This window comes from Diorhabda sublineata, chromosome 5 (assembly GCF_026230105.1).
Source record: "Diorhabda sublineata isolate icDioSubl1.1 chromosome 5, icDioSubl1.1, whole genome shotgun sequence".
NCBI classification, from domain to species: domain Eukaryota; kingdom Metazoa; phylum Arthropoda; class Insecta; order Coleoptera; family Chrysomelidae; genus Diorhabda; species Diorhabda sublineata.
In genome coordinates this window covers 23,753,382-23,765,511 of record NC_079478.1, presented here as the reverse complement: position 1 = coordinate 23,765,511, position 12,130 = coordinate 23,753,382, and the positions used below count along the sequence as shown (strand labels likewise).

The window sequence follows — 12,130 nt, the reverse complement described above, 5'->3', positions numbered from 1 at the left end:
ATCTAAAATCGAAACAGCAGACCATTATCGCGGTTCTAGAGTGGTGGCTGACATTTTGAAAAATTAAAAAAAAAAATAAACATATTTTAGAAAACTTGAAATTTGTATATGTTATTATTTGAAATATCAAAAGCTTATATTTCTGAAGACAGGCCGATACGTAGGTTCTTTTGACCTAGCACAGACAGTAAAATCTTTTTCCACGATTTTTCCTGGGTCTAGTAAATACGTTGCATATGGAATAAAAGGATTCTGAGTACAGTCTGAGTACAGCTTTTGCTCTTAACAATAGCACATCGGCATAACGTTGACATTAGAGCCAATGATACTGATATATTAATAATTATACTCACTAATATGAAGAAGTTAAAAAATCCTTCTAGACATGTGTTGATAAAGAAACCTTCAAGTTATGGCCTTATTAAAAAAACATACTGTTTGTAGGGCCTCACGATTTATACAAATCACACAATTATGACAATGTATTTTATGTAATATAAATGTGTGAATTGTATGAATGCATCTGCCATTTGAATTTCCAGTCCATAGTCGTAGTATCGAGGAAGATCTTTAAGAAAAATGAGAATTTTTTTCTTTAGAATGAAGAATAGTTGCAAACATTTTCTGGCACCTAACCAATGTGTATCTTTCTGCTGTATGTAATACGTGTTCATATTATATGTAATCTGTAACATCTAATTCGAGTACAAAATTACAAATATTCCCTGAAATTAAATGTGGGGAACCAAATACATTGACGATTTTTCAAGGAATGTTTGTCCAATATTAGTGATGAGTCTATTATAAAAATTGGGATTTTCTTAGATCGCTAGCGACCATGTCATGGAGATTCCATTTAAAAAAACTCTCTTTTGATAAAAAAGCAACAATTAAAACGCTCATCATAATCTCTACCTGTCAGAGTAAAATATCTCATCATCTTTCTGTACGAGGATAAAGTATTTACTTATAAAATAATTCGTCTCCTACTATCATTAAAATTTAATTTTTTATTGGATTCGCTTCTTGTACAAAAGTCAAACAGTTATTTTCACAATCGACGTGAATGGTATAAACGAAACTCCAGAGTTCTTTAAGGATGGAGTAGTATTTTCCTTTTTATAGATATCAATGTATTTTTGTTGTATGTACATTTTCCAAGACAACCTGAATTATCGTATACAAATTCAGCTTGTAAGTGGGGCCACGAATTTTTAAATTTCAATTTTTAACTTACTAAAAGGTATTATACAAACCTTTGTAAAAAATCCGTTGTTATTGAAACTTGCGTCAGAAATATGCAAGGTTTTTAATCTGCTCCTATTAATGAAAAGCTCTACAATATTTTCGCAGTATCAAATTACATGACGGAATTTTCCTTATTACGTATACACCACATGAAATTGATACATGTCACATCTAAAGTGACCCGAAAAAATTCGTGGTACGCTTAGGTTGGAAAGATGTTATGTCTTTATAAATTTACGTAAAATTCAATTTTTTAATAAAAAATATGATTTCGAACAATATTATGCTCCAATCTTGATTTTTTATATTTTTTGTTTAAGCAATTGAAACATTAATTACATAATACAATATTGATAGAAGTTGCAAATTTTGAGTATAAAAAACAAAACTTTTCACATCGTCACGGACATGAAATAAAACCTTTGACGGACTTCTTTCTCCGATAACCTCCCGATGGATAGACGTATAGCTTCCTAATACTTTATCTCTTGGATTAACGAATTGTCTTCTCTTTTTAGAATGATAATCGTTTTTAAAGGTTATTTTCAACAGACCTTCTTCCAGAACAAGTGAATCTTATTACATTTGCCAGAGAGGTCGCCAGTTTTCTTGCTTCTATTTCTGTATCATCTTTAGGTAAAGATTTCTCCTGATCATCGTTGTTTATATTTCTTAAAACAGCAGTTTCTTTTCATTTCGCCTTATTGTAGCAAGAAACTGCTACGTACGACCGTCTAGACAGGAATTCTCAGTACGATAAACTGAAGAAGGTTTCCAAAGACTTCATTAGTGCCAAAAGTTCTATTCTAATTACATAGTCGTTCCGTTCTTATTTAAATATAATCTACTGAAATATCCCAAAAATATTTACCGTCAGTCAGGCAAGTTGCTTGCCAATATAAAACAGTTTGGTGCGAGTATTTAGTTGATCGTCGATTCGAGACAAAGACAAAATAAACTGAACTTTTACGAAAGTGTACTCAATAAATAGTCTATTAATAAAAAAATGTGGTGTAAATATTTTTTATAATGTCAAAAAAAATTCATAATGTTTAGGTTTGAACGCTAACAAGCAGCATCGTTCGTTTTGATGTTAAAGCCCCAAAATTTTCTCAAACTTTGTTCAACTATTGCAACTTATTATTTCCAACTTTCACTGGTCTATAAATTTTCCCAACTATTCTCCATTCATAAATCCTTGGTTATTATTTGTCCATATTTGTTACTCTCATAATTTTTGTTGTTTATCATGGTTCCTAAGTACTTAAAGGTGTCGACTACATCGAAGATGACGTCACTTATCTTTACTGTTTCTTGTTTGTGAACTTCTTTTAATTTCCATATATTTTCTTTTTTTTAACCATTTTCAATCCTCTTTTTCCTGTTTTTCTTACAATGTTTTCTAATGTGTCTTCAAAACTCTTTAAGTCTCTTGCTAATAGAGTTAAATCATCAGCATATACTATTACTTGTAATGATGGTTCAATTTTTGTTATTACCCTTCCCCTAGAATTTAGCACAGTTATTTTCACCAATCGTATCCACTTTTGAAGTACTCGTAGTTTTCCCATCTGCTTTATAATTGTCCTCCCTTTCAGACTGTCGAATACTTGTTAGAAGTCGATGAATATCATTTGCAAACAAAAACTTTTTTGATATTCCCCTATTTCTGGTTACACATCCTTTTGTATACCGTATTAAGCAAACTAATACCTCTATAATTGCTACATATGTTGGGATTTCCTCCCTTCATTATAGGTAAAATCAATCCAGCAGATCATTCTCTCAGCAATGTTTCGGTTTTTCATTCTCTTTCTATGATCTTGAATATTTTGTACCTTGGGTTATCTCCCCCATATTTTATTAGTTCATTCACTATTTCGTTAGGGCTTCCTGTTTTATTGTGTTTCATTTTGTTGATTATGTCATTACATTCCACTTTTGCCGGTTTTTCTTAATTTTCTAGTATTGTACCATAATCACTTACATAATTTTCTTCGTAATAATGGTCTTCTTCCGTTAATAATTTTGTTAAATACTGACTCCATTATTTTTCTATATTATTTGTTAAAGTTCATTTCCTATTTTGTTTCTCTGCGTATTGATATAATTAAACATTATTTTTATTATCATTTTGTTGTCCTTACTATCGTTTATAATAATCTTGTTTCATATTTCGTAGTCATATCAACCTAGCCTCTTTTTTCTTCTCAATTTTTATCGTACATTCCTGGTCAAATCATTCTTTATTTTTTATTATATCTTTTGTACCAATGACTTCCTGAGTTACATTTATAATACTTCTCTTAATATCTTCCCATTGTTCAGCAATAGTATCTTTTTCTTTGCTCTTTTGTAGTTGCTTTTCTATTTCCTTTCTGTATTCGTCCTCACTCATTTATCATTCTTAATTTCATTTTGATTATTACTAAATGATAATCACCCCCAACACCAGTTTCTCTGTTTGATTTTATATTTTGTATCATCTTTGATCTTCTTGTTGATATCAAGACGTGATCTATTTGGTTTCCCTTGGTAATTCCTGGTATCATCCACATAATTTTATGTTCTTTCTTATGTTTAAAACTAGTGCTACTAATATACATGTTGACTTCTTCGTAAATATTAATTATCGTTATATGTTCTTGGTCTCACTTGTATTCATAGCAATATTTTTTTGTTAAATCTCAAAATGATAGTAATACATCATTGTAATGATATGCAATCTATTCAATTGAATTACTGTTTTATTTCTGTTTAGTATTTATTTATATATTACACTTTTCACTTTGTTTGTCAGTTTCCATTTTAAAATTGATAATACTTTTCCTTGGTATGTAAAATTATTTTGTAAATGAACGTGTCCTATTTCTAAAATGTTTTTTATCATGAATTCTGGAAGCTGCGAAATCAGAACGGGGTGGAAATGAATAACATATTCTGCGTTGTAAATTTAAATGAAATGCGAAAACAGATTAGTTCTGCCACGTACCATCAAGAGCAGTGGCATAGAAAATACGGCATGTTGTTTCCACTGATTAACAACCAAGTTTGTATATCTCCTTAGGGTATGTTTTGTGTATATACATCTGGCATACATATAAATATCATTTATTTTACAAAAAGTGAAATTTAATGCATATTTGAATTTTCTAGCTTACCTCTGAAAATGTTAAAGTTGCTACAACTCCTGTATTGTCATATTTCCAATTTAGATAATGAACACCCATTGCGTTTCTGACTTGTGAATTCACGCCATCACAACCAATCTATAAATAAAAGTATTATATAATGCAGTTAGCTAGATCATTGAGCAACATAATTAATAAATAAGAAAACTACTTTGAATGGCAAAGATGCGTGGCGAGCGATAGAAAACAAATATCCAAGAAGAAATAAAGATGGGCTCAGAAAAATTGGAGGCAAACAAAGAAGAAATCAAAGAAAATATGACAAATGCCCAAGAATAAATTAAGAAAATTCCGGAAAATTTGGAGGCAAGTGAAGAAATAAAATGGAGGTACATCAAAAAGACTTAAGGAAAAAAATGAAGAAGGCTCAGAAAAAAATGGAAAAAAACATGAAAATAAAAGATCTTGTATCACCAACGAGGAGTGAAGTGGAAGCTACCGTCGAGCTAGAAGAGTACAGAAACGATGAAGCTATTGAACTTCTGAAGCTATCTCCTACCAGAACCAGCGACAAGGGAATTATTCTCGAAAGAACACTCACCTCGGCTGAAACTAAAAATATTCCGAAAAAACTTTCAAATACCAACATTGAAGAAGGATACGATTATTGGCTAATGCAAATAATTCAGTTTGCTCACTTCAATGGATAACGAGAAACTCATTTTTTCTGCAACATGCATATTGATCGACGAGTTGTTAGAACAAACGGTATTACTAAAACAATGGTTTACCAATCAGCTCCTAACAAATATTCCGCCAAATTCGGTGATTGTTATCGTTAATAAACTTTTAAATAAAAATTCTATCGATACAATAAGTGTTAAAAAATCATAAACACATAAACCAATGCCTCCAAAATATGGATTGCCAAAATCACACAAAGTAGATATTTTATCAAAATGAATTAAAAATTATTTCTAAACAAAAGATTCATTTATTTATAAACTATTTTTAGATACAATACTTTATCCTAAAAATTACAAAATCATACGTCTAAATGTCGAATTCAATTAAACAAATACATCTCTTACTGATCATTGATGTCTAGAAGGCATAGATAATTATTTTCAATACAATGATCATTTCTATCTTTAACTAAACAATCGTTCCATGTGATCTCTCAAGTTCTGCCTATTTAGCACAAATTGTAATTGAGTATGTAGAAGAAAAAATAAAAAAATATAAAATTTCATGTATTATTTTTCAGACGTTATGTTGATGAGTGTTTAACTTCTATTCTATATACAAATGTTTCATTTTACTCTAAAATCCAGTTCACCAATAGAAAACAGTAGGTAATCATATAAATTTTTCAGATATGAATGTTATTAAAACCAGCAATAATAAAATTAAAACTGAAATACAGAGAGAAGAAACATGGTCTGGACAATATCTATATTATAATATGAACACAAAAAGCGTAATTATAGAACTAGTAGATACAGCTATAAATTTAGATTTACCCAAATATCACTCCGAAGTAAAGAACATACTTGAATAATGATCAATATCATTTAAATCGAATAAATAGAATCATTAAACAGCATTTATATAGATACCAGAATCTATCTAAACACAACATCACCACCATCAATACCGATCTTGAAACCGTTATGGAATGGGATGGAAGCAATCTGATTAAGTTTAATGCAGCAGATGGCTAGAACTGCTGCTCAGGATTTGGTTCTGATTGGACATAAAATTTCACCAGTTCCGCAAATTCGCCTGTTGGGTGTCACAATCTATTTCTATCCCTACAATTTCTCAAAATTAAACTCTAGGAATAGAATTACTCTTACTACCATTCTTCCATTTTAACCACAAAAACATTTAGTATGTATTAGAACTGTTATAAATACTGCTTATTTAATTGTACCATAATTTGAATATGTTGTATGAATATGAGTATGAATATATAACAATAACTATTGCTTGATGACTAAATAATAATGTACAACATTTTATTAGGAAGTGACGTTAACTAGCGTATTGGATTAGAGTAAATTTGAGAAAATACGAAATAGGCTAATACTCAAATTTCATTGTTACATTTATACATCGACACTGTTCAGTAATTTTATAAAGTTGCAATATTTGTTTTGGGAATAGTAAATCTGTAGGCGGGAGCCGATAATTTCTGATGTTAAGAGGAAATGATGTTGATAATTTACCACAAAACTAATTTGTTGAGAGCTTTTGAAATATTTTGCTTACAAAGTTACATTTTAAACTTTGATACCAACCCATCGTTGATTTGTTTTATGTATCCAAATTCAAACTATATAAATCATAAAATTTGCAACAAAATGTTCTAATCAGCCTATAGAAAACTGAAGGCGTCTTTGACTGAAACATTACACTATAATAGTCTAGGTAACGCCTATCTATTTTAAAGCTGAAGAAACAGATTTTCCTGATTTTAGATATTATAATTACTTGAAGTCTGTTCAATAATAACACTTCAAGAAATTCTTTGTGTACTCTAACCCTTCAAGTAGTAGAATGACGTCATGGAAAATGTAAGACTAAAAACTGCCGTATTTACAAAATGTTATTTATAGATCGCAGTTTATTAATAATTATCATCGACACAGTTCTACATAAGTGTTATAGAGAATTTTAAATTTAGATTTTTCCTTTGTGGAAGTATGTGGTAGTAATAAAATTTATGTGAATACGTTCATTCAAACTTGAAACTATCATAGAAAATAAAACATTAACTTATTCACTGGAAGGGAACCTAAATAATCCCATTTTGATATGTCAAAATCATCAGCTCTGAAAAATTATCACAATAAAAATATGATTTCAATTTTGATATAAGAAAAACAATAGTTTATAATACTAACTTCTTTTGTATGCTACTAGATATACAAATGAAATAAAAAAACTATACTCTTACTTCAAGAGTATTTTTATGTCTAATTGATAACTTACAATGTGGTATTGAAGATACAGGGGTGTATAGATAGAAACAAGGATATTCACGTACATGAAATTCTAGACCTAAAAGTATGTCCAAAAATGGGGATGATACTTCATGTACTCTTTTTTTTTAAAAGCCCAAAAATTTTGATTATGTAGTTTTAGTGTGTGATTATAAAGCATTAAATTAATTTTATGTAACCACCTAGCCCAACTCATTTAATTGCAGGGTAGTTTTTGAAATTCAGTTCATGTTGTTTAATTTTTTGGTTAAAGCAGTAATGTAATCATCCACATAACGTGGGAAGGATTGAGTATTCATGTTAGATCATTTGCGATATTTTATATTTGCCTATGAATTTTGAGTTGTTTACCAAACTAACTATTATATGGGATTACATGGGATTTCAGAGGAAAAAAATGAACATGTAGTTATTATACAATACATTGTGGAAGTTATATTGGAGAAACAGTTGGAAAACATAAAAACATAACTCGGAATTAACTGATAAGAGCTGAGGAACTAACAATCACATCTATGTACTTCATATATGTGAATAAAAAATACTAGTAAGAGCAAGTCAATGGCTGTACCATGAGAGAAGCCATATCAGTTCATCATAGTTAGTTATGGAAGATCTTGAAAGAATTGATATAAACAAGCTTAACGTATTAAATATGCCGTTATGACTATATTACTGCAGTTAAAATAAACTTAAGACTTAGGGAAAATTCGCATAAAGCTGAAACTAACATAACATTCAATTAGACGGATTTAAATTTCAAACAACTTTTGAATAGCAACCAAACAAACTTCATTTTTTTACCTTGTCATTCTGAAGATTGTTTTTTGAATTTAGAATTACATGAAAATATCTTGTCTGTAATGATGAGGATGTAGCTGTTGCTCCTCAAGTATCCTCCAAGTACTTGAAGAAGACAAATTTGTTTGTCTTGCCACATTCCTTACGCTAACTATTGGACTTTGATCAACTAAATGTAAAATCATCTTTTCTTTATTAACGGTTCTTGTTGTTTTTGGCCGACCAGAATTAAATGTTTAGATCTCACATTCCCAGCTGCACTAGAGTTTCCTAAGCACTCGCCTAATGTTAATAACATGGTAGTGTATTCAAAGATTGAGTACTTTTTGATTAACAATATCTAATTTAACAAATAACAAGGTTTCAGAAATGTAATTATTATTGGCTCAATGTCATAACTATCAATGTATGACAGTTTTCCATGGTAAACAGAGAAAATGCTATTGCCGTGTAAAATTGGAAGTTAAATAATTCAGTTCCCATACTTATTTAACTTTGAAAAACAAGATCCTACACTGATTAGACTGGATTTTTGTGAAACTTTACAAGAAACGCAAGGTAGCAGTCCTAAAATGTATCTGTTTTATCGATAGGGTCTCATTTACGCCACAAAAAAATTTCAATTTCCATTATAATTACTAATAATAATAGTAATAATAATTACACCGAGAAGCTGCAACAGTGGTCACGAAAGGCACTACACGGAAGACATTATCATGACCTCAACCAACCGCATGTTGACAAAGAAGCTTCAAACAGATGGCTTACTAGCGGCAATCTCTTTCCAGAGACCGAAGGCTTCATGATGGCTATTCAAGATCAAGTTATTAACACAAATAACTACAAGAAAAATATGATTAAGGATCCGAACATTCAATCTGACAAATGCAGAGTGCCAACAAACATCACAGACCATCGAACATATAACATCTGCTTGTAGTGTGTTAGCTAATACCGACTACCTGCTCCGGCATAACCATGTGTGCAACATCATCCACCAGAAACTGGCCAACAAGTTCGGTCTTCTCAATACGTATACACCATATTACACGTACCAGCCGCAGAAGGTGTTCAAAAATGACAATTTTAGAGTCTACTACGATAGGTCCATTAGCACCTATAGACAGGTGACGAATAACAGACCTGACATCGTGGTGGTTGATAGAAGAGTCAATTCAGTCCTTCTTATCGATGTAGCTGTAACGAACACTTATTACGTTCTCAACAAACACCAGGAGCAACAAAATGTGGAAATAGTCCCAGTTATTATGTCAGCAACTGGCGTTGTGCCTAAGACCCCGCATTACAGCATTGCCAAACTGGGATTACCAAAAAACTTCGCCGACATCCAGAAGGCTGTAATATTGAATAATACTTGCCACACAGTGCGCAAGTTCATTATGTGCACAGAGCCTAATTCTTTTGATACTTTGTATCCGCGATAGGTAAATAATACCAGCTCTAAGCTGAGTAGTAAATAAGTCTTTCGAATAATAATAAGGTACGATCAGATAGAGGGGTTACAAAAATTCTCCACGCAATAGACGCCCGTTAGCATTTGCAAGAAAAGAGAATGTAATTATTTTGACAAAAGAGACGTGTACGTTCTTTCGACAGAATTTAGTGTGGAACTTGCTGAAAGAGGAGATATGTTGTAGGTGGTCAGCGAGAATTTTTTATAAAACCTGCAGTAATTCAACAACACCCTCAGTGTTTGCTAGGCGTCGATAAAATCGATCAATTATTGCATGCCTATAAATGTTGCCGTAAATCATGGTTAGTGATGTGGGGAAAAAATTTTCCAATAAATTTTCCAAAACGGAAAATTTTCCAAAATAATTGTTCTAAATTCTTAATTGGATGCACCTTCTATATTGTTTTTAAAGGGATATTCTTTATAAATATAACATGGATTACAATATATTCTATGAGAATGAGAAATCCATACAAAACATTTTTACGAGTGTTGAATTGAAAGAAATGGGAATAAATATATTTTGATAAGAAAGTAAATTTAAGAAAACTGATGATGTGAGAAAAAATAAATATATATTTAACAGGTATACTATATATGTTTTTAAATAAATAACAAAACTAGTAAAACCCAAACTTATTATTGCATATATGTAGTGTTTGTGAAAAAGTTTATTTTAATTAATGTAAAGAATATTATGAAGTTAAAGAATAAGTTTTCACTAAACAAGTTTTTATTTCTTTTTATCAATGCTTAAGAAAAATTGAAACCAAAACTCATTCAAATAAAGAATGTAAAACAAGTTTTCTTCTCTGAGCTAGATGTAGAAATAAACCATGCACTACAGCATGTATATTTGATCTTTTTGTCATGCACCTAATTTTAAACATGAGACTTTACCAACTCAGGAATATCTCAGGTACATGGCTGTAATTTTCTCTTTTAGATTTTGCTTTGTATGTTGGCAGGCCTGAGCAAAGGTCTGGTATGTCTGCTAGTTTTGTTTTAAATAAAAGTTAAATTACGTTATTTTTCTGTCATTGCAGGTGCAGGAAACTGAAGAAAGTGAGGTTAGTCTGCCAATGGATCTCAGTGAACAAGAAGCAACTTCAAGCAGCTATTCAAAATCAAAGAATATCTTACCAAGATTTGTTGACGAAATGTCAACAGAAGACAAAGAAAAAGCAGACGAGACATTGGCACGTGCTATATTTGCAAGTGGAACCCCACTTTCAATTACTGAAAATAAATATTGGGTGGAACACTACAAACATATTCGTCCATCATACAAATTACCATCGCGTTATCGTTTATCGCATTCCCTTTTAGATAAAGAGTATGACAGAGTACAAGAAATATTGGTTCAAAAAATTGCTGAAGTGGAATCATTGACACTGCTCTCGGATGGATGGACTGACATACAAGGAAATCCTTTGATGAACATAATGTTTGCAGCACCTCAGCCAATATTCTTAAAAGCAGTGAATACAAAATCTTCTCGTCATACTGGAGAATACATAGCAGAAACTTTGAGAACAGAGATTGAAAGAGTAGGTCCTTCCAAAGTAATAGCTCTTGTAACTGACAATGCAAGCAACATGAAATTAGCTTGGCAAAAGTTACGAGAACAATATCCTCACTTAATTATATTTGGTTGCCTTGCTCACGGATTAAAACTTTTGACAAAAGATATAATAAGTTTGAATTCAATTCAAACAATATTGTCAAAATGCAAGGCAATTGTCAAATTGTTTAAGAATCACTACATTGAAAATCAAACATTGAAGGCAATCCAGAAAGAAAAACAAGGGAAAGAAAGTTCTCTTATTTTGCCAGCAGAAGCTAGATGGGGATAAGCAACAAAATGTTTTGAGAGTTTGCTGCGTACAAAGAACTGCTTACAATCTGCAGCTATAGATGACACATTATCACTGCCTCCAAATATACGAAAGCAAATACTGGATAATGATATATTTTGGGTTCAAGTTCAGACTACACACAACATTCTTTTACCCATTTCTGCAGCAATACAGAAGTTAGAAGGTGATGCACCATCTATTTCAGAAGTTACAGTTATATTTGAAAAAATCAATGCAAAAATAATCGAGCAATTGCCTTTTTAACCCCTGACCAAAGAAGAAGAAAAGTCCGTTAAATCATTTTTAACTGACAGATACAATTTCTGTTTTCATCCACTGCACTTAGCTGCAAATCTTTTGAATCCACGATATTGTGGACAAAATTTGTCAGAAGATGATTTAATGACAGCTATTGAAACCATAATTGGGGTTGCCAAAAACACTCCTGGTATCAATGAAGTTACAGTAATGTCAGATATAGCAGAATAGAAAGAAAAAAATAAGCTCTGGAGTAAAGATATTATTTGGAAAGCTGCCTGTAAAATATCTCCAACAACTTGGTGGAAAGGTTATTGCAGTACAAGAGAACTATCTAGGGTTGCAGTCAGA

General features: G+C 31.2%; 1 protein-coding gene across 3 annotated transcripts in view; it reads right to left on the bottom strand.

The window, feature by feature from the left end:
• Nucleotides 1–12,130, bottom strand: part of LOC130444279 (ubiquinone biosynthesis monooxygenase COQ6, mitochondrial) — a 68,794-nt gene that overhangs the window by 36,683 nt on the left and 19,981 nt on the right. For all 3 annotated transcript variants that reach the window (XM_056779348.1, XM_056779351.1, XM_056779349.1), the window contains one exon: nt 4,410–4,517. In XM_056779348.1, the coding sequence (XP_056635326.1) occupies nt 4,410–4,517 (108 nt within the window). The remainder of the gene's footprint in view (nt 1–4,409; nt 4,518–12,130) is intronic.